Genomic DNA, 24,370 nt, shown 5'->3' on the forward strand with positions numbered 1-24,370 from the left:
TCGCAATATCATATACTGACATAATATTATTGAAGTTGTTTTAGTGATACCACCACAGTATATCTATATACTGTCATGGTATCATTGATGTCTACTTTAATCTTTCAGCCGCATCTTCATAAAATCATTATATACTGGCATGGTATCATTAAGTATCATTTCACATAAATCATTAAGGATCGTTTCATACAAATGTTGAATGATATCATCATAGTATATATATATTATGATAGTATTCGAAAGGTTTTTCTAAGTCATTTGATATTACATGAATGATACTACCACAGTGCGCAGTATATTCGTATATTATTATGATATTGAAAATCTTTAATGAGACACTTTTAAAATTTCCAATGATACCATAACAATATATTGATACATTATCGGTATCATATAGGATTGAGCTTTTTTTTAAGAAATAAAAACAAAATAATTAAGAGAAAATTATTAATATTACAATTTTATTTATTAAACTAATTAGTAAATATGTTCTTTGTGATACTCCGTCGGTATATTGATACCATATCGGTATCATATAGGACTGAGTTTAATTCTCTGTGATGCTCCATAGGTAAATGATACCTTATCGATATCATGTAGGGTGGGCTCTGGCGTCATCATAATGTCAGCGTGCGAATTTAAAAATAATTAAAGGAGGTACAGGGGTGATTAGTTTGGCCGAATGGGTATTGGAAGAAATTATTTTGGGGTGGGGTATGGGGTGGTAAATAGTTTGTTCAAAAAGTTCATTTTGTGTAGTTTTTTCAATTTTATTTATCTCATTTTATGTGGATACGAATAGAATTAGTAGAGTTAATCAAATTTCTAAGAGAAAATAGTCTAACCCCCCCTAATCTATATCCGAAATTTCAACTACACACTCCAATTACACGTGTGTTCTATCACCCCCTAAACTATTTAAAATTGTAATTATTGTCACCCTAAAATGTCATAATCAGTTATGTATCTTGTGTCGTGATACACGTGCACGTCACGTCATGCCACATCAACACCACCTCAACGCCACGTCAATGCCACATAATAAATACAATAAATTTATAATTATGTTTATTACATTTTTTTTCATTTTATACCCATTACAAAACCTCCATTATAACTGATGGCATCACCATTACCATCCCCAAATCCACCCCCCTCCTCGTCGCGATTAACCTGCCGGGAAGGGAAAGAACAAATAATTTTTTCGATGAGTGAAAGTACTCTCTATGGCCAGAACAATTCACTTCCAAGCGACGTCGTATTGATATTTCAATTAAATTTTTCTACAGCTTCTTTCATTGGTGCACAATTTACTCAATAGATTTTTGTGTCATTTCACAATCTTAATGCAATTTAATTTTTTTCTTTTTCTAATGTTGGTGAAAATAGCAAACCCAATTCAATTAATTAGAATTTCTCCATTTTGGAGATACCCATTACTTTTGGGTCTTGATTTATATCTATGTATATTGTTCATTAGTATAGCATGAATACAGGGGTTACATGAGTTGAAGATGTTATATGAGATTATATAGGCAGTGTTGATGAAAATTTGTGTAAGAATAAATTTATTTCTCATGTTTGTTGGAGTTCACATTTGAGAGAAGAGAATTTATTTTTTTGTATGGGTTCTTACAGAAAGAGTAATTATTATTTTCGAAACTTTAATTGAAAAATAATAACTAAGTAGATTTAAGGGTTAGGATTGATGAAGAAATTTTATAGAGGAATGTGAAGAGTACAGGTTAGATGTGAAAATGAAAAAGATGAAGGCATGGGGGTAGATGGGTAGGGGAGGTTATTCAATGAGAAAGAGAGATGAAAAAAAAAGAAGAAAAAAATAGGAGATATTATTAAAAATAAAGTTTTAATATTTATCTGTGGTGTTCACTCTCTCAAGGAGAGTGAAATACACTCACTTTGCCACATAAGCATTTAGGATGAAATTAATTAAGATTTTAAATAGTTTAGGGGGTGATAGATCCCCGTGTAATTGGAGTATGTAGTTGAAATTTTGATTATAGATTAAGGGGGTTTTAAAATATTTTCTCAATTTCTAATATTAGGTAAATCATGAGCTATATTAAGAAAATATTTATTATTTTATGTCATTCAAACAAAATTAACCAACTATACCAATTATTTTGAATTAAAATAAATTCAGCTACTTATAAATTCTCGCCCATTTTCATTTCAACCACAATTTTTTTTTTCAAAATTCATAATCTCAATTGCAATTTTCTCTAAAACTTAACGCTACAATTATTTTTTACATCTATATATGTATAATACTACAAAACGCTTCAATTTAGCAATATAAATTATCCGCCGTTATAGATTTTTGAAGTTTGCAGTAATAATTACAAAATTTTAAAAAATAAAGTATCAGTCGAAGAATTTTTTGTGATTTCTGATTGCAAATTTGTTGTTGTGTTGCATTCAATGGTGTGGCCTAGTAGCCAATGAAGTGATTGAGAACTATAATGTTTTAGGTTCAATTTTCAGCAGAGATAAAAAAAAATTTAGGTGATTCCTCTCATTTGTCCTAACCTTGATGGACAGAATTACCTGGTATCAGTTGCTAGTGGAAAATGACAAGTATTCCGTGAAATTAGTTGATGTGCGCAAAAATTGATCTGAACACCATTATCATAAAAAAATATTGTTGTGTTGAAGGATTTTCATGAAGGTTTAGAAGTTTGAAGATTTAAAGATTTGAAGGTTAGAAAGTTTAAAGTTATGAAGATATGAATATTTGAAGATTATCTTAAAATTGTATCAAAATTATATCAAATATAAACAGCAATTGTAATACATTTTGAATTCAACATTATACATAGCTATGAATTCGACATTTGTTATTTCAATATATGGTACATTTCGAAAAATATAAACTAATTTAAATTCATGTAAAATATTTTTAGATACAGACACACTTACAATACATGTATAATACATATTATAGACATAATTCATTTCCTAGTGATTTCAACTAGAATAATTTTTAAGACACATATAATACATATTTTAGTTATGAACAATATATTTATAATGCACAATACAGACATCAATTCCTTCTTAGTGAAACCAACTACAATAATTTAGAACAAATAAAAAATACATGTGTATTATAAAATATGAATAAACATGTATTCTATAAGACATATTGCAGACATCACTCTCAGTAGTATCAATCAATATAATTTATAACATACTTATAATGTATTTATAATATATGCACAAATCCACATTGCAAAAATCATTCCAATTTTAATATAAACTTCATATCTTCAAATATTCATATTTTCAAATCTTGTCAAAATCAACTCGAATCTTCATCAAACATCCTCAATATTGGGACATAAATTTCAAACGATATACTCAATCATTTGCAATAATATTCAGTCCAAATAAAATAAGAAATTTTAAAATTGATTTTACAATCAAAAGTTTGAAGCTTTTTAATATCGATTATGGATAGTTAAAGATAGACATAGATGATAAAGAAAATGACAAAGAAATGAGAAGAAGATACACGAACAATAGAAAGAGAGAAAAAGAGATAATCATCGTACTATTGAGAGAGAGAGAGAGAGAGAGAGAGAGACAGAGGAATATAGTATTGCTATATTTAAAAAAATATACTTAGAAACAGTAATTATTTATTAAAAAATACTTATCCAAGTAATTAATACTTAATACTATTAGGGATCATTTGGGCAGATTGTATGAGAGTTTGTTTGGATGGACTTAAAATTTTTGACTTATTTTAGGTGTAAAAATACTTTTAAAAATTTGGCTAAAAATATTTAGAATAAGCCAATCCAAATTACTGAATACCCTCCCAATGCTCCCACAAAGTGTTAAAATATAATTTTTCAAAGATCAAATTTACCTTTGTAATTAATTTTAATAACCTGTCACGTAAGCAGCTAAGTGCGATAGGAATTAAAATTTTCATCAAAACATGACAATCATGGCTTTTCGCACAGGACAATTTTTCTTCATTCATATCTTCACACTTTTTAAAATTTGAAGCATAGCCTTTTCACACTGTTCTGATCTGTCGTGAGTGTCACCACACTAACCCTATGATAGAAGAATCAATACTACACCCAATTAAAATATACTATTAACCAAACATACATTTAAATATGTGAAAACAATTTAAATAATTAGTTTAAACGCTGAGTCCCAATAAGCTCAGGAAAGTTATCAAAACATGCGAGATTTTAACCCCCTAAAATCTAAAAGTCGTTGTACCAAAACTATAACTAACGGTCTAAAATAAGGGGATGCAATCCCGAAAACAATAAATATAAAACAATAATCTAAAATGTCTAAGTCCAAGAGAAAAGGACTAAGAGCTAAGATAAATTCAGCGCAGCGTGAAAGAATTAGTTCACTCTTGAATCCGACCGATCAATGATCTCCTCACTGAGGTCTCTCAACAGCTGCTTAAATATGCAATGTATTCAACAAAGAAAGAACAAGTGCACTATTAGACTATTAGTACACAAGAACATTATACTAGTAAGATAATTTCTAATAAATGAATTATGAACAAGAAACTACAACATAGTAAGAACGTGCCAAGTAATAAATGAATTTATTAATTTTATTTTTGAAGTGGATTACTAAAAATAAGAACAATTTAAAGCCCTTGACATCGGAGCATTTTGGAGCCAAAAAATTAACGTAGGATAAATTTATACCAAATTCGATAGTTTAAGAACATTAAAAGGGCAGCCCGGTGCACTAAAGCTCCCGCTATGCGCAGGGTCCGGGGAAGGGCCCGACCACAAGGGTCTATTGTACGCAGCCTTACCTTGCATTTCTGCCAGAGGCTGTTTTCAGGCTTGAATTCGTGACCTCCTGGTCACATGGCAGCAACTTTAAGAACATTCTAGGTCATTTTTTGAATTAACAATGACAAGAACCTAAATCTACAAATTCAAAATTTAAAAAGTGATGAATTCAAATTCAAATTTAAATTATCTAAATTTAACATAAATTTATAAAATTAACGCTAGTTGGTTAATAATATTCAATAAATTTTAAAACAATAAAAGAATTTAAATTTCTAAAATTTGAAACCCTAATCTATCTTCTTCTCTCGACACATTCAACATTACAATTAAAATAGGGATTTAAATATGATTGCAAAAAAGGAATTTTAACTACACAATTCATGCATTGCAAATGAATTTTTTTTAACAAGCCCTATTATATATATATATATAATCAAACTAAAAATATCGAGGGGGGGGGGGAGGGAGGACAAAAGCCATACCTTAACAGAGAGGAAAGAGTCGTCGGAGGGAGGGGGTTGCTGGAGGGAGAGGGACGCCGGAGTGGGAGGGAAGAGGAGAAATAAAAGAGAAAATGAAGAAAAAACACGTCTTTCCGAGTCTAAAATGGGGAAAGCTGAGGAAATTTTTGAAAATCCAGTACTTTCTTCGTCTCACTCTTTTTTTAATCTGTTATATATTTAAAAATTATATAAAAAATATTAAGAAATTAATTGATTTTCGAAATTATATTAATATCATAAGACATAAAAAATAGGGATAATTATTGTTATATCAAAAAAATAATAATTATTTATCATTGGATACCCATTACTTTCAGAACCCCTATTTTTAATCATTTCGCGCATTTGATACTATGTGAATATATAATATATTATCAAATAGTTGGGATAATTATTGTTATAACAACCCCCCCCCCCAAAAAAAAATAAAATAAAATATTATTTACCATTGGATACTCATTACTTTCATACCCCTTATGTTTAACTATTTCACGCATTTGATATCATGAGGGTATATAATATACTCTGATGGTATCAAGCAGTTTCGCTGAAGCACTATCTCTTTCTTCTTGATATCATAGAGTATATTATACTCTGATGGTATAAAAAAAACTGCTTGATACCATCAAAGTATAATATACTCTGACGGTATCAAAGAGGAACAAGGGAAGGGGCACTGACATAAATATATGTTTGATACCATAATAGTATATATATATATACTCTGATGGTATCACGAAGGAAGAGAACAGTGATTCAGCGAAACTGTTTGATACCGATAGAGTATATTATACTCTGATGATATCAAAGAGGATCAGTGATGCTGCCGTCAGCATGACGTCACACACGGAATTAAAAGAAAAAAAGTGGGGGTAAGAAGTTAAATAATTTGGATCATGAATCTGGATAAATAGTTTGGATTTAGTCCAATTTGAATAAATAGTTTCACAATTGATCTGTGTAATTTTTCCTAAAAAATAACATAATATTATCTAAAAATTATGTAAAAAATAATATGAATTAAAATAATTAAATTTAAAATCCTATAAAAAAATTTGAATAGAAAAGTAGCTTATATATTGTTTTATAAAAATACAAGTGCATGTGCATCGGAGAAGAGAAGGAAATTGTATTAGAAAATTCCACGTTGAGGAAAGAGGCATGTAATTAAGCATAGCGTCACGTTGGTTGAGTGAGTATTCTATTCATTACAAGTGTCGGTTGGAGTGGGGAAGAAAGAAAAGTAAATAAAGGTTGAATGAGAGAAAAGTAAAAGCATACCTTTCTTGAATCTTGACCTTGGGATACCTTTACTTTTATTCTTCTTCATTCATTCATTCACTTGAAAACACTGTTGTATTTCTTCCTCCTCTGTCCTCTGTCTCTGTCTCTGTAGCCAAGCCATGTGTGTGATTTCAGAAGAAGCCATCACTCAGTTTGAAGCTTTAATGGAGCAAGGTACACATCTTCATCTCTCTTATTGTGTTAACCCAGCGTCCTCCTCATTTTGCTGACCCAATTCATTCATTCATTCATTTTTCTGAGCAGTTGATGAAGCACTCAAAACTACTTTTCAGGTTCTCACTTTCTTCTGCTACTTTTTTCTAGTTAAACAAAAATCTGTCATGTCTCCTGTTATTGGAATTCTTAATTCACTTCATCCCTGTACGGATTCACCATCTAGCCATATTTCTTTCGACTTTAATTATCTCCATTTCAGTTTCTATATGTTGACCCTGAGAGAGTGTTATCATGCATCTATACAAAGAGAATGATTGAATTTGGTGAAAGTAATGAATTCTCTTTGAAAATTGATCTTCTCAGAGCATTTACTCAAAGTTTCTAGCATTTGGGACTAGACGATTCTGAATATTGCATTGCCAGAGTATTAGTAACTAAATTAGTCTCTAGAAATTTTATAATATCCAAATAGAACGCTATAACATGTTTCACATTGGGACTTTTTGTGATGGTAAATTTCCTGAATCATGGTTGTCCAGGCAAAGAGCTGTAAGATGAGTATGACAATAGCTGTCATTGCCTGTGACTATTCTTAGTTCAGTTAAAACTTAGAAGTTAATGATAGAATCAATTGAAATTAGATTGGTCATTCATTTCAATTTTTGATCTATGCCAGACTCTGTGTTATAATGAATGGTTCATTAAAGGATCTTTTACTCTACTTTGCAGAATATTCATCAAGGCTTTCCAAGAGACACATATCTACGATTCCTAAAAGCAAGAGAGGGAAATGTTGCAAATGCTCATAAAATGGTCAAAACTTATATTTAAGATTTAAACCTTTTTTGGCCTTCCATGTGTGGGATATTAAAAACATTAGGTGTATCTGATACTTCCTTTTTCCAAATGTTTCAGTTGGTTGATTCTTCGACGTGGAGGATACAAAATGAGATAGATGATATTTTAGCGGTGAGTATTATGGAAGCTTGTTATTGCTATTATAACAATCAGTTTTAGTGGTTTCTATCTATATCGAGTGTAGTCTTTACTTTATATAGGAGCTTAGAGCCTGACACTGTGGCTGTGATAAATGTTGTTAGGCAAGATTTTTTTGCTCTAAAAAAATTAGCAATCCTGAGAAGACTTTAGGTGGGGGTTTTATGGTGGTATAGACCCGTAGAAATCTTTTCACAAGATTGCTGGCTGTTCTGAAAGGAAATCGTGCTTCCTGAGTCCCCCTTAGGAGTGTGTACACACAGATACTTCTTCACTACGACTGATTGTATTTATACTAGGTACATTCTTTTACACAAGAATTAGTTGTATTTTATTAACAACATACCAATGTAATCCCACTTGTGGAGTTTGGGGAGAGTAGAGTGTAAGCTAACCTTAACCTTACCTCAAGGAGGTAGAGAGGTTGTTTCCGATAGACCCTCGGCGTAGGTAATTAATTGTATTTTATCCTAGTATATTCTTACTATAGTTGAACTTGAATGTATCTTGGCTACTTTGCAAATTACTATCTAATGTTGATTCATTTGTAAATGTTATGTCAGAAACCTATCATTCCTACTGAACTTTACAGAGCAATTCGCGATTCTCAACTAATAGGAATGCCAGGTTACACAAGAGAGGTATCATTCATGAAACAATGTTGTGACACACATTATAGCTATCTTTTTCTATTGATGCTCCTGTGGACTTCATATAACTATTTGAGAACTCCATTTCCCTCTTTTTCAGGGCCTTCCGGTATTTGCTTTTGGTGCAGGACTCAGCACATATGATAAAGCATCTGTAAGGGTCGTTAAGATTCTTATCTTCCCTCAAGGCTATGAGATTTCATGTGCATTTACTTATTCAAGAACTTGTTGTCAAGTAATGGATGTTTGATTTATGGATAATGGAGGTCTAATGATTGGATTAGTTTCACCGGCAAAAAACAAGAATTCCATCCATATCAAGACCAATGCTATTTTTTGTCAAGTCCAATGGCAACACATTTTTGCAAACAGTTTGCATATATATAGATATGAAACTGCTAAACCTGTTATTATTTCATAATCGATTAGTATTTTGAACATTTTTCCTTTATTTTGGTTCTACTTATCAGAGATTAGAGATAAAGCATAGAGGAGGGAAAGTAAAATTGCAAATAGAAGTCCACCTATATACATCAATTGATAGTAGTAATAGTAGACCTTTGATCCTTCAATCATGCCCCCGTTATGTCTGTGATATTCTGTGCACTGACTGTTACCTCATGAACATGCACTGGGAACTTCCACATAATTTCCCCCCTGTTATACACTTTCCTTGACTTTGGTTATTTTGTCTCAGTTTTTTTTTTTTTATTTGCTTTATCCCCAGGAGGGAAGGTTTAGTGTTTGAACTCTTCTGTTTTCCATGTTTTAATTATTGCTTTCATTATTTTAACTATTGTTCTGCTAATATAAATAGTAACTTGAGTTCTTCATCTCAGGTTCATTATTATGTGCAATCACACATTCAGATTAATGAATATCGCGATCGCGTGGTTCTGGTAAAAAGGATTCATAAATCACTTTCCTTTGTGTATGTGTGTGCGCGCTTTAATCCCTTATATTTTACTAAGTTGGTTCATCTGTCACAGCCTGCTGTAACTAAGAAGTATGGGAAACATATCAGCAAATCACTGAAGGTTTTAGATATGACTGGCTTGAAACTTTCAGCTCTAAACCAAATAAAGGTATATTCCATCAAGAGTTCTAATCTCGTTTAGTTGGGTCCTTTCAAAATATGATGTAAAGGACTTTTGCATTAACTCAATCCCATAAGCTAGCTCATGAAGGGATGCTAACCCAAGATCATATTAGGAGACCACAACCATTCCCTCATTCAGTATGGGACTAACACTCCTCCACACGCTTAGGACCGGAAAACTAGAGCATGGATGATATAGTATGAGAGTGCAACATTGAGAAACACAACAACAGGGATCGACATGTCTGGCTTTGATAACATGTCAAGAAATAATCTTTTGGCCTAATTCAATCCCAGAAATTAGCTCATGAGGGGAGGATTACCCCATACTGTATAAGGAGACCACAACCCATTTTTTCAACTAATATGGGACTTAACACAATATTATTTGATTCGTTAAATTGGGGAAGATTTCAGTGGTTGCTGATTGTTGATGTAGAACCCTTACTTTTATGGAGTAGTTTTTTTCCTTTCCACTCTTTGCCTAGCGCGAAGAACAAAGATATTTCTTTTGCAGAAGAATTTGTAATTGCAAGACTTATGTCTATGTTTAACCATATAGACTGATACATATCTTTATTTGAATAACCTTGGAACTGTTCTTGTAAATCTTTGGAGAAAAATATACTAACTGAATGTTATTGCTATCATTCAGCTATTGACTATAATTTCCTCCATCGATGACCTAAATTACCCGGAGAAAGTAGTTTCATACTACATTGTGAATGCTCCCTATATCTTTTCAGCTTGTTGGAAGGTTTGTCTCTTATTCATACAATTCTCTTTCCTTTTCCTTTTTGTTACTCTTTTATCAATTGTGAATGACAATTTTCTAATTTGTTGTAACGTATGAATTCATTAGGTAGTCAAACCTCTTCTGCAGGAGAGAACCAGAAAAAAGGTTCAAGTTTTATCAGGTTGTGGACAGAATGATCTGTTGAAGGTAGCAGTTTTTCTACAATTGTTTTGTTGCCATTTTCTTTATCTTCTACGAGGATGTATTAACTTTCTGATTCTGTCAAATAATTACCTCTATGTTAACTGCCAGATAGTCTGGCATAAACTCATGATTATGAGTGTGCCACTTGGATAAACAACTTCTGGTCTCACTGATCTGTTGTGAATATCTTGTGTTATTCATTTACAGAGTTGTTGAGAGATCTAACCCTGTCTGGGCTGTTAACTCGTGTAGATCATGGACTATTCGTCACTGCCCCATTTTTGCCGGAGAGAAGGTTCTGGATCTTCCAGATACTCAGGCAGCTCGAATGAAAATTGTTATTCCTTGGATCATCCGTTCCACCAGCAACTTTATAATTACATAAAGCAGCAGGCATTGCTTCGTAGACCTCTTCGGCCTGTTAAACAGGGCTCTGTCCATGTGGATTTTCCTGATGCTGTCACCGAGGGGACTGAGTTTGTTCAGACGTTGGAATCAGAATTTCAAAAGTTCGGAAAGCAAAATGGGCTTGCTCAATCACTAGATGACCTTAATATCAATGATCATCGAGCATAGAAAGTTGAGGTCCAATAACATTCTATAATAAGAGTCATTATGCACTTCACCAGCTGACAATTCTGGATCCTCATGCAAGTATAGTATTAATAGCTCGAGCAGTATAGCAGAGGTCCTCTTCTAATTAGAAGTCTCACTCAAATTTTATATGTTATAGTTGCACGAGGTGCATTTTCAATATAAAATTACCAAGTATATATAGGGGATACACGGTTGACATTTATTATTGTTATGTTATGTTAGATGTACAGAGGTATATGTTGCTCGAGCTCTTATTAGTTATCACATGTATTAATAAGAGTAATACTATTTATGTATCTCTGATGCTGACCCTTTTATGTATTGACTTTATGATATAAATAATGTCCAGCACAATCCTGAAAGCTGGTTTGAGGAGATGTATTTTTTTTGTATGTTTGATTGATAATATGCAGCAGTTTGTCTTTGGTTATAATGGGAATTACATAGTTTAGCTAAAGTCATCATACTACTAATTACTGAAGCAAAAAAGAGCTTTAAAGACATTCTACACATAGTGCAAACAAATTGGTGAAAGTAACAGAAATGCAGGCAACATAAAACGGAAAAAGAAAGAACAAATTTCCCATATGGGAGAGCAGGAAGTTTGCTTCTTTTTTTATCTTTCAAGCAATCACTCGGTGCTCAATTAGCCATATTTATTAAAGCTTAGAGTTGTTTATATAATAAAAATCATATGGATGATCACAAAACTCTGTTTCTTCCTTTGCTCTTAGAAGATTCTCCAACTTCGTTTTCTTGATGCTTTTTTCCGCAATTGGCCCTCAACTGCCTTTTTGGCTGCCTCAGCCATCTCTGTCGCCTTCAAAGCTTCCTTGATTGCAACTTCCATTTCCTGCTTCTCTTTCAGACCTGCCTCCACTTTCATGAGAAGCACCTTTTCATTGGCAGTGATGTCTTTTACTTGAGCCATGGTAGCGGCAACTTTTGTGTCAGCCTCATTTCTGATTTCTTCGACTTTTTTGCTGAAAGCTTCATATTTCTCAACTGCCAATTTGATCTTTCCGTTCTCTGTTTTGTGAATCTGATCACTTGTGAGTGTCTCTGCAGCTTTCGCCTCTTCAGCCTCTCTTAGTGCAAGTTTCAGTCTTTCCTCTGCTTCCTTGGCTGCAGCTCGAGCTGTGACAGCTTCTTGTCTGAGTGATTCCACCTTCTTCTTCATCTCCTCTGCCTCCTTTAGAAACTGAACAGCCTCACAAGTAAACTGTTGGATTGCATCTCCCTTTGGCTTGCTGTTATCAAGATCTAACCGCAAGTTCTCAGCAAGGGCTTCTGCTTCATCTGCCTTATCTTTAAGTTGAGAGTTATGGCCCTTCAACATATCTAATTCTGCTTGAAGGGAATCCACCAGGCTTCTTAACGACCTTTCTTCTGCGACAATATCTTGAAATGTGTTTTTTGTAAGATGAAGCTGTGAAGTTGCTTTGGTAAAAGAATCCAGATCTGAGGCACGAATATTGTTGAGTTGTTCTTGTAAGACTTGAATCCCCTTATTAGTTTCCTGTAGATGAGAGTGGAATATCGCTTCTTCCTTGGCTTTTCTAAGAGATTGCATGGAATCTGCAATATTAAGTTGTAGTTGTGTGGCTCGTTCATTTGCAGCTTGGGTTTCCTGAAGAGCTTCTTGCTTTGATTTGTATAATGTTTGGAGCTGGCTTGTGAGCTCCTGCAAAGTAGTTTTGGCATTTTGGAGCTCACGGAGAGCATGACCTTTTGTAGTCTCAGTGCTTCTTATCTGTTGTTTGAAGCTGTCAACTTCTCTCAGAGCCAAGTTAAGCAGACTCTCCTTCTCCTGCACTCTCTAAATATATATACATTAATCAAGTCAGTGTGAATATTGAACTATTCTAACAAACATATATATATACCTCTTCAGCAGTTTTTGATTTCTTAAAGGTGCTGATAGGCTTATTAGCCTTTTTTGGGGAGCAACCAGAAGAAGTAGCAGTGCCAGTTTCGCCAAACAAAGTAACAGCAGCTTTGACGGATTGAAAAGGTGATCTGGTGTCAATCTCTCCCACCTCATGACGACTTGTAGGAGAACCACCTATGCTTCGAGTTACTATTATTCTTGGAGAACCTGATGGACTACTTGTTGGAGAAGATGTGTATCTTGGAGAACCCCCATTTTGCTTACGGTTTCTCAACATTGTATTATATGAAATCCTGCCTGCTGAATCCTACATCACAATACTCAATCATGTCAAGTCTTATTTCTATTTTTAAATACAATAAATTAATATATGCCTATTAAAGTCTAATCGAATTGGATATATTATCAATTGAAACTATGCGAAATAACCATCAATGAAGCCACTATCGCATTTATGACATGACATTAATGAAGGTTCTGAGAACCTGCAATTACGATTTCTGATCCAAACCAAACCTTTCATAATGAAATGAATTAGAACCAATATATATTTTTGAGATTATGGTACAAGTCCAATGAGAAAAATAATTATATTTTACATTGAAGGAATTTATAAACAAAAAATGGTAAAAATCAAGGTAGATTTCATCACCTCTATCTACCCAACTAGTGCGTACCTGACAAATTAGCGAGTAGCTCGCGTTGTTCAAAGTCAGGATCCAACAGATAGCCTTATAGCTAATTAATGTTTTATCATATGTATCTGAGTATCTCAATGATATCAAGATGTCTTTGTGTTTGTTACTTATATATGGAAAGGTAAATATATTTATATATCTGTATGTTGTAAAAACTCAAAGCTGCATCTTCTTTCCCCCCCTGGAAGCAAATGATAAAGAATAAATAGGATACGCAGGGGTAAGAAAGAAGAAGAATATCAAAAGACAGAGGTGGTTAGGAAGACGGAGCTATAGGTTCATAAGTTTTTTTTGTTGCATCATGCAATGCAATGGCAGAATATACGAGTTTATTTTTATTTTTATTTTTTACTCTCTGTGAAGTTGTCTTTCCAAGAATGGTGTTTGCGGAATAAGCGCAAAAACCATACAAATGGCTGTTGAGGGAGAAATGGCCACAAAAAAGACAGATGTGAGGTCCAAGGAATAGTTTCTCTTTTAAGATATGAATTTTGGAAGATACATTAAAAGAGATTTTGGAAGGTACATTAAAGAGATCTGGGGCAGAAACCCAAGTAAAATATTTAGAAACAAAACATGTCCTTAAATTAAGCAATTCATGGATACAATTCCATGTACAACTACATATCAATCCCAACATTATTACTCCATTTGTCCATCTTTACTTGTCCACTATACTAAAATAGATGTCCAACAATACTTGTTCAGTTTGAAAAATCAATGAATTATTTACCCATTTGTGTCCACTCTTGATGAATGTGCATTGCTTCATAAATTCACTTAATATGAATAAGAGGGAATACATGTATTATAATCACCCTCAACTCATTTGTGAACGAGACAAGGCGACACATTTACCTAGTCTATTAATTTCAGGTGCGTAGCTCATACTTTGGAAAGAAATTTATTATTGTTGACCTCTATGTTAACAATACTTTTCTCAGCTTTAATGCGATAGCAGTCAAAATTAAAAATATAGAATAGCAAAGCCAATTGCGATAACTTGAACGATATATCACATAGCGATGATACGTTAATCCATCAGCTCACTGCTGTTGGCTATTGAAAAGGACTAAGAGAAGTAATGTTCTAACAAGGATTTAGCTGAAGCACAAGTACACACTATACGATACATTTGAGATACAATTCCTACTGCTAAATCTTCGACATCCTTTTCCACCTGTAACATGAAAATTCTACGGCCCAAACCAATCTTAGATCCATTTCCTTCTTACTTAGAGGGAGCTGCAGAAGGAAGATTGATCAATTTGATCTTCAGTTCTATATCCCCAGAATCCACATCACAAAGCCTCAACCACACGTCTTGCACAACCTCACCATTCACCCAATTAATACAACTATCCGCTGCTAGACAGTTATCACTCTCTGGGATAACCTTCCTCAGTGTTGTTCCTTCAGTGGTAACCCCAAGAATCTTTCTCAATCTAGCAGAAGCAACTAAAGGCTGAAGGCTGAGATGAGCATTTCCCATTTTGTCATCCGCCTTGAAATGGTCTTTATCAAACACTTGCTGTCACAATTGAAATTTCATAAGCTGAAAACAACTTAATACATAAAGTTTTGAATTGAAATGATCATATTTCAGGTAGTAAATATACAACCCTGAAGACAAGGCGTTAGAAAAGCCTAGTGAAAATGTTTTTTCTTTTCTTTTGGAATAGAACAGCACCTCTCTTACATCTAAGTTTATCTTTAACATACATGTAAATTAATTACGTAAACATAGAAATGAAAAACTGAGTGTGCGCGCACATGTCCGCCCACTACAAAGAAGGATCAAAGAATACTGGAGCAACTGATCAAGCTCAGTCATAGCAAGTTTCACAGAATGCTCTAAATATATAGTGGATAACCTAAAGACCTGTTTGACCAACTTATCTGTTCAAACATTAAAACAAAATTATGTTGAAGTATGAAAAGTACCACATCGGTGGTTAATGAGATGGGTGGTCTCCTTATTTAACTATACTTGTCGTTTTTTTCCCTTGATAAGAATGACAGGATCCTCTTATAACTACTCCCAGATCAAAAACTTTGCCATGAAAGTAGGAAAAGAATTTTGGTACAAGATAGTACCGATGTGGAATAGAAGAATACATCTTTGGACAATAAGCTAAAAGGGACGGTCTGATATTTTCTTCTCCCCATATCCTGTAAAGCCCCCTCTCCCGCTGTTTGATTGTTTTTCTATTTGTTTCGTCAGCTTAGTTTCATCATATTATCTGCACTATCACACCACTTGGAAGTGGAAAAATGACATAAAAAATGGGTAAGGTAATTTTTACCTATTCCAAAGTGATTTGCATAATCACTTATTTTTCACCCATTCAGGAATTTGCCTTTATATTTATCTTTCACACAGTTCAATATTCTCATGGACTAACATGGAGGAACTCCCAAACCAACTGATGGTGACCATCTCTCAAAAACAACGAAATTAATGCCCTAAAAATGTCCTTTGCTGCTTTTAATATTTGTGCATTCAAACGCATGATCAACTCCTATCAAACTACTTCAAGGCATCATATTTTCTTGATAACTCGATACTGGGGTGCAATTCTTGAGCACGGACAATCCCAAGACAAATTCCTTTACAGAATAATATATATGGCTGCTTAAACCAGATATACCTTGATCAACATCCACAAATTCCATGTTATGCATTTTCTTCAAAATATAGTTTTTGTCCACAGAGCTACTAGCATATAACACCTCAGCAGCAAAATGACAGCTTAAATATCACTTCTGTCAACATGAAAGCTATCATATGCCTTGATACTACACAGAGACGTTCCTTCACTTGAAAATAGAAGTTGCCAGGTCATGATATTAAACTCTCAAGAGGCAGTGTGTACATTGGAGAAAGACTACACAGCCCCAACTTATTGTATTAAAATCTTGTCCAAACTGCAAAAGATGGACCTTTGAGTAGCACTGTTTCCCTGTAAGACCTTTCTCTTTATTAGCTTCTTTCTCCATTTCTATGGGATTTTGCCAGTCAGGTGTATAAAGATTAAGCTTTTGGTCTCTCATGCATCAACAGTTATCTGATTATCGTCCCTGGCCTTTTAGTTCAGAATTAATAATTTATGGTCATTAGGATCCAGTGATAATTCTTGTTAAGAATTATTTTTAGTTCTTAATGAATGCTATGTACACATTCATTCCATGATATATGTCAAGATGCCATTTTTCCTTAAGTGCCGTTTACACTATTCGATATACAAACATCACAATTATGTAATTGAAAGACAGAAAATATAAAGTAAATGAAATTGAGAGGCTTACCAATTTGAGAAGCTGAGGATGTTCTGAAATGGAAAAATGAAATTCTTGATTCCAAACAGGATTAAGGCAGCTATTTATGACCTTGGTTTTTGCAGTCTGGTACAACAAATATTGAAGAGTAGGATGAGAATGAGATAAGGATGTCATGTGTGAAGATGGATCCATATTTGTAACTTATTACGTACCTGATTACCCAGGTTAAGAATGACATAAGGATCACTACTCTTGAAGTCCCGAATGACCAAACGTCTGCCTTGTACAACCATCACTTTTACCTCTCCAAATTTGTCTTCCATACTCAACTCAATTACAAATTAGCACATGAATTACTACTACTCCATTAAAGCACCAAACCTTTTTAGAAATGAGGAAAAGTATAATAACCCTAGCATTGACTCACACATTAATTAATTCCAATCAGAAACCAAGCGCTCATGTCAAGTCTTGTGTTGACTCTTCTCCTCTTCGAACAATCTTTAATTATGGACACATACCAAATTACCACTATTCTATCACGCGCTTTCCGAGCGTCCCTTCCCATCTTTTTATAGGATACTTATTACTATTATTATTAGATAAAATACATACTACTAAACTTATTCGCATAACCCAGCGCGTGTGTGATATATTTATCTTAAAATACAGCATATTTAGATAAGATATATAATTATTACAGTTTCAATTAATAATAATTGATGTTTGTTAGCAAGTGTATGATAACGTCTCATTCATCTTTAAGGATTAGGTGCGTTAATTTCTTTTCTTGTCTCGTCTTTGCATGAACATTTAACACCACCATCTGAGTTCAAGAGTTCAACTTTCAAACTTGATCGTGATCAGAAACAAAGAGGGTCAGAGGCAGTCCAAAGTCTGTTTTCTTCATTCAATTCTCTCCCACTCTTGAAAAACATCTGAAAAAAGAGTCACTTGCATCATTCTATTTTTAAGAGGAAAGATGATGTTGAAATCTCTAAGTTTTCTAGCGTATAACAAACGAATTTATTAATTATAATCACCAAGGTGTTATAAATGAACTTACTTGACAATTTTATAAAAGAAGAAGAACAAGAGAATAATATAGAAAGTATTAATAGAGAGAGTAGTAATATAGAGAGAGTAATAGTAATTCTCTTCTTTTATATGTTTTGTGTGTTTTTACATTGAAGTTTAAGGCTATATTTATAGTCATATTTACAAGTAGAGGAAAATATTAGTGGGCATTTTACCCACTTAAAAAGTAAATGGATTATCCACCATTTTAAGTGGACAACCATTTTACTTGGTTGATAATACTCCCCCTTGGATGTCCACGAGAAATGTGCCTCGTTAAAACCTTATTAGGAAAAACCCAGTGGGAAAAAGCCTAATGAAGGAAAAAGAGTACACATATCTAATAATACGCCTTGAGTGCTGCCTCATTAAAAATTTTATCAGGAAAACCCAGTGGGACAAAACCTTGACTAAGAAAAAAAGAGTACAGCGCGTATTTTGCTCCCCCTGATGAAAATATCACTTAATATCTCGAAGACGACGCATTCCAATTTTGTATCTCATTTTCTCAAAGGTTGAAGTTGGCAATGCTTTGGTGAACATATCCGCCAAATTGTCACTTGAACGAATTTGTTGGACATCTATTTCACCCTTCTTTTGAAGATCATGAGTGAAAAAGAATTTTGGTGAAATATGTTTTGTTCTGTCTCCTTTGATGTATCCTCCCTTCAGTTGAGCTATACATGCAGCATTGTCTTCATACAATATTGTTGGAGCGTCTTTTGTCAAAGAAAGACCACATGTTTCTTGAATGTGTTCAGTTATTGATCTTAACCAAACACATTCTCGACTTGCTTCATGAATGGCTATTATCTCTGCATGATTTGAGGAAGTGGCAACCATAGTTTGCTTTGTTGAACGCCATGATATAGCTGTACCACCACATGTAAATAAATAGCCTGTTTGCGATCGACCTTTATGGGGATCAGATAAATATCCCTCATCTGCATAACCGATCAATTGTGACATGGAATCATTTGAGTAAAACAATCCCATATCAATGGTACCTCGAAGGTATCTGAATATATGCTTAATTCCATTCCAGTGTCTGCGTGTTGGTGAAGAACTAAATCTTACTAACAAGTTTACTGAGAAAGCTATATCTGGTCTAGAATTGTTGGCAAGATACATTAATGCACCAATTGCACTAAGGTATGGTATTTCAGCACCAATAAGTTCTTCATCATTTTCATAAGGCCGAAACGGATCTGTATTAATATCAAGAGATCTCACAACCATTGGAGCACTCAATGGGTGTGCTTTATCCATATAAAATCTCTTTAAAATATTTTCAGTATATGTTGACTGATGGACAAATATCCCATTTGTAAAATGTTCAATTTGTAGACCAAGACAAAAATTTGTCTTTCCAAGGTCTTTCATTTCAAACTCCTTTTTCAGGCATTTTACTGCCTTTGAAAGTTCTTCTGGAGTTCCAATAATATTTAAATCATCAACATATACTGCTATTATGACAAATTCAGATCCAAACCTTCTCATAAAGACACAAGGGCAAATTGGATCATTTTTATATCCTTCTTTTAGCAAATATTCGCTAAGACGATTGTACCACATTCGCCCTGATTGTTTCAACCCGTACAAGGATTTTTGAAGTTTTATTGAGCAATTTTCTCAAGAATCCTTGTATGCTTCAGGCACTTTGAACCCTTCGGGAATTTTCATAAAAATGTCGTGGTCCAATGTGCCATATAAATAGGCAGTGACCACGTCCATTAACTGCATTTCAAGCTTTTCATGAACTGCCAAATTCATTAGATACCTGAAAGTAATTGCATCCACCACAGGGGAATATGTTTCCATATAGTCAATGCCAGATCTTTGCGAAAAACCTTGGGCTACAAGTCGTGCTTTATATCTTACGACTTCACCCTTTTCATTTCGTTTACGCACAAAAACCCATTTGTGCCCTACTGGCTTGACACCTTCAGGTGTTCGAACTATTGATCCGAAAACTTCACGTTTTTCAAGTGAAGTTAACTCTGCTTGAATTGCATCCTTCCATCTTGGCCAATCATTTCTCTGTCTGCATTCATCGACAGATTTTGGTTCAAGATCCTTATCTTGTTGCATTATTTCAATGGCAACATTATAAGCAAAAATATTATCGACCACAATATTATTTCGGTTCCACCGTTTTCCTGTCGAGACATAACTTATTGAGATTTCTTCATTCTCATTATTTTCAGGTACTTGGACCTCCTCGGTGGTATCACCATTTGTTGTGTCTCTGGGCTCTTCTTGAGCACTCGCCTCCAAATTATGATCATCTTGATCATTTATTCCTTTCCTTTTTCGAGGATTTTTATCTTTGGAACCAAATGGTCTTCCACGTTTTAAGCGTGGTCTAGACTCATTTGCCTGAACAAGTTGTCCTATCGGGACATCAACTCGAACCTGAGCATTAGCAGCTGGGATATGCGATTTAGTAACCCGTGGAAGGTTAGTAAATGCATCCGGCAGTTGATTTGCAATATTCTGCAAATAAATCATCTTTTGAACTTCTTGCTCACATTGATTTGTTCGAGGATCTAAATGAGATAGTGACAATGAATTCCAATCTATCTCATTTTTCATCTGCTTATGTTCTCCCCCTAATGTTGGGTATACTGATTCATCAAAATGACAATCAGCGAATCTTGCCGTAAATAAATCTCCAGTCATAGGTTCCAGATATTTTATAATAGAAGGAGATTCATACCCAACATATATTCCCAACCTTCTTTGGGGACCCATCTTTGTGCGATGCGGTGGAGCAATTGGGACATATACCGCACACCCAAATATTCTAAGATGGGATATATTTGGCTCACTTCCAAACGCCAACTGTAATGGGGAAAATTCATGATAATTTATTGGCCTTACGCGCACAAGTGCTGCTGCATGCAAAATAGCATGCCCCCATACTGAAATAGAAAGTTTTGTCCTCATTAGCAATGGTCTAGCTATCCATTGGAGGCGTTTAATCAATGATTCCGCTAGACTATTTTGTGTATGTACATGAGCGACCGGATGCTCAACTTTTATTCCAATTGACATACAATAATCATTAAATGATTGAGATGTGAATTCACCGGCATTATCAAGACGAATTGTCTTTATTGCATAGTCTGGAAATTGTGCTCTTAACCTTATAATTTGAGCTAATAATCTCGCAAAAGCCATGTTGCGAGTTGATAATAAGCACATATGTGACCATCTTGTAGATGCATCTATCAAGACCATATAATATTTAAATGGTCCACATGAAGGGTGAATTGACCCACATATATCACCCTGTATACGTTCTAGAAACGCGGGGGATTCAATCCCAACCTTAGTTGTTGATGGTTTGATAATCAGTTTTCCTTGGGAACAAGCAATACAAGAGAATTCTTTAGATTGAAGAATTTTCTGATTCTTCAAAGTGTGTCCATGTGAATTCTCAATAATTCTGCGCATCATATTATAACCGGGATGGCCCAACCGGTCATGCCAAATGATAAAATCATTAGAATCAGTAAACCTTTTGTTTACAATGGCATGTGATTCAACAGTACCAATATTTGTATGGTACAACCCAGAAGAAAGTGGAGGTAATTTTTCGTGCACAATTTTCTTCTCCATATTTATTGTAGTAATATAAAGGTATTCAACCTTTCCTTCATTTGCAGTCTCAATATGATAGCCATTTTGGCGAATAACCTTGAAACTTAACAAGTTTCTTTGAGACTTACTACAATATAATGCATTATCAATTACCAATATCGTTCCTCCAGGTAGTAATAAGACTGCTTTTCCAGAGCCTTCAATTAATTTTGTACTACCAGATATTGTATTGACATAGGCCTTTTTCATAATCAAATGATAAAAATATTTCTTTTCTTTTAATATCGTATGAGTTGTGGCACTATCCAAAATGCACATATCTCTATTATTCATCTTGAATCCAATTGAACACTGATAAATTTATTTATCTTCATAAAATAAAAATGCATTGTAAGAAATAAAATAAGTAACAATTTTGCTAGTAAAACATAAGTCCATTTTTTTTTAAAAGTTAAATTATGGTAATTTAGAATTTAAAAAATTATATGATTCATTTATGATGAATGTTACAATAATTTAGTTTATGGAATTATATACTTATTAACCTTAAATAAATATTATACACAAGTATTAAAAACAAATATAAAATATTATAAAATATTAATATAATATTATTCATCATGTATAGATAATTTGTTTATTGACAAAAATAATACAATCATTATACATTATTAATGTCTAAAATATTAACAAGAATAAATAGTTAGTATAATGACATTAAATAAGGCGAATATTATTTTTAGTAACAATATGATATTAAGATTAAATAATAGCGCACTAATAGTAATTAATTACAACATTGTAAAATAGCACAATGTAATAAACAATATACAATTATCATAAAAATGTGACCTTGATTATTATTATTTTTTTTCTTCAAATACGTAAACGTAAAAACACAATAATTCAAAGTACATGATAACATATTGAAAAACATGAAATTAAACATCAATTAAGATCCTTAAAAAAATCTTCAACCTCCAAATGAGTAATATCATTGAGGTCATTAAAATCATCATCCCTTAAGGCCAGATTTATTTCAATATTATCATTATTCAAAGGCCTTGCCTCAACATTATTTTCGAACGCCAAGTGTGACTCTATCCGAGCATTAGAAGAAGAGGTACCACCTCTATTTGCCTTTCTTTTAAAAGAATTTTGATAAAGTCTTACAAAATGCTCAGGCGTCCGACATTTATTTTTCCAGTGGCCTTTCATGCCACAACGATGACAGTTACTTTTTGAAGGGCCATTTTGAGAACTGATATTGTTCTCCCTTTTATGTTGACCACCACCACGACGATTATTATATCGTCCTCTGCCATTGCCACGCCCACGCACATTATTGTGACCTTGATATTTATTATGTCTTCTTTCAGACTGGCCATGTGCTTTTACCATATTTGCCTCCGGTAACGGAGCAGTTCCAGTGGGACGGGCTTCATGATTTTTCATTAAAAGGGCATTATGTTGTTCAGCCACCAGAAGGCATGATATCAATTCAGAGTATTTTTTAAAACCCTTTTCACGATATTGCTGCTGTAATATTACATTAGAGGCATGAAAAGTAGTTAGTGTCTTTTCTAACATGTCCTCATCATTTATATTTTCCCCACATAATTTTAATTGGGAAATTATTCTAAATACAGCAGAATTATACTCAATTACGGTTTTAAAATCTTGAAACCGTAAGTGCATCCACTCATAACGAGCCCTTGGCAATACCGTTGCCCTAAGGTGGTCATACCTCCCTTTTAAGTCTTTCCACAATTCAAGTGGATATTTCACTGTCAAGTATTCCATTTTTAGGCTTTCATCTAGATGATGACGAAGGAAAATCATAGCCTTTGCTTTATCCTGACTTGATGCTGTATTTCCTTCAATTATAGCATCACCAAGACCCTTAGCGGTAAGGTGAATTTCAGCATCAAGTACCCATGACAAATAATTTTTACCAGAAATATCAAGTGCCACAAATTCCAATTTTGACAAGTTTGACATGATGAAAATTAATTTGAAAGTAACAAAGATAACTTGAAAATTAAATTTCTTTAGTAGATATACCTGATATAGAAGTTAATTTTCTGAAAAATTAGAGTTTCGTGCTGATAACGTGTTATAAATGAACTTACTTGACAATTTTATAAAAGAAGAAGAACAAGAGAATAATATAGAAAGTATTAATAGAGAGAGTAGTAATATAGAGAGAGTAATAGTAATTCTCTTCTTTTATATGTTTTGTGTGTTTTTACATTGAAGTTTAAGGCTATATTTATAGTCATATTTACAAGTGGAGAAAAATATTAGTGGGCATTTTACCCACTTAAAAAGTAAATGGATTATCCACCATTTTAAGTGGACAACCATTTCACTTGGTTGATAATACAAGGATGATTTTGATTTTACTATAGTACCTTGAGAAAATTGATCATTGAATTACTTCTCGTTCAATTTTCAAACAAACACACTAATTAATGCTGACATCACTTTTTATAAAATCCGCAGAAGTAATAATCGAAGCAAAGTGAGAGATTTTTATGTAAAAGAAGTGATTTTTGTGTAATGAACACAGCTGAATGATCACCAAGTATTTATCAAATCATACCTCAGTTGTTCGCTTTTTCTACTTGAACAATGGTGTTACTTCAGGTAGGAGAAGGTAACAACTATTAGTTGAGGTAGAAAAAGTGAATATCAGAAAGTTCAGATAAGAAACTCGAAAAACACTTCATTCACAAATGTTGAGACTCAGAAGCAAA

The 24,370-nt window shown here is 33.5% G+C and overlaps 2 protein-coding genes across 5 annotated transcripts; one reads left to right on the plus strand and one right to left on the minus strand.

Moving 5' to 3' along the window:
- The first annotated feature begins 6,531 nt into the window (after nt 1-6,531).
- Nucleotides 6,532-11,434, plus strand: LOC129895704 (SEC14 cytosolic factor). 2 transcript variants are annotated; one of them, XM_055971455.1, is made up of 11 exons: nt 6,532-6,772; nt 6,863-6,891; nt 7,505-7,588; nt 7,691-7,744; nt 8,335-8,412; nt 8,522-8,575; nt 9,261-9,320; nt 9,411-9,506; nt 10,176-10,277; nt 10,383-10,463; nt 10,713-11,434. In XM_055971455.1, the coding sequence occupies exons 1-11, from the start codon at nt 6,718-6,720 to the stop codon at nt 11,034-11,036; spliced, it is 1,017 nt and encodes a 338-aa protein (XP_055827430.1). In that variant the 5' UTR covers nt 6,532-6,717; the 3' UTR covers nt 11,037-11,434. The 2 variants fall into 2 exon arrangements, with proteins under 2 accessions (XP_055827430.1, XP_055827437.1); XM_055971462.1 differs by lacking the exon at nt 6,863-6,891 and having other exon boundaries at nt 6,534-6,772.
- A 116-nt stretch (nt 11,435-11,550) lies between these two features.
- LOC129895688 (protein C2-DOMAIN ABA-RELATED 11-like) lies at nt 11,551-17,507 on the minus strand. 3 transcript variants are annotated; one of them, XM_055971440.1, is made up of 4 exons: nt 17,141-17,507; nt 16,956-17,051; nt 12,944-13,255; nt 11,551-12,867 (listed from the first exon to the last, which is right to left on the minus strand). In XM_055971440.1, the coding sequence occupies exons 1-4, from the start codon at nt 17,249-17,251 to the stop codon at nt 11,788-11,790; spliced, it is 1,599 nt and encodes a 532-aa protein (XP_055827415.1). In that variant the 5' UTR covers nt 17,252-17,507; the 3' UTR covers nt 11,551-11,787. The 3 variants fall into 3 exon arrangements, with proteins under 3 accessions (XP_055827415.1, XP_055827407.1, XP_055827423.1); XM_055971432.1 differs by having other exon boundaries at nt 11,551-12,876; XM_055971448.1 differs by lacking the exons at nt 11,551-12,867; nt 12,944-13,255 and adding an exon at nt 14,623-15,177 and having other exon boundaries at nt 17,141-17,435.
- Between the last annotated feature and the right edge of the window lie 6,863 nt (nt 17,508-24,370).

Source organism: Solanum dulcamara, chromosome 1 (genome assembly GCF_947179165.1).
Source record: "Solanum dulcamara chromosome 1, daSolDulc1.2, whole genome shotgun sequence".
NCBI lineage: Eukaryota > Viridiplantae > Streptophyta > Magnoliopsida > Solanales > Solanaceae > Solanum > Solanum dulcamara.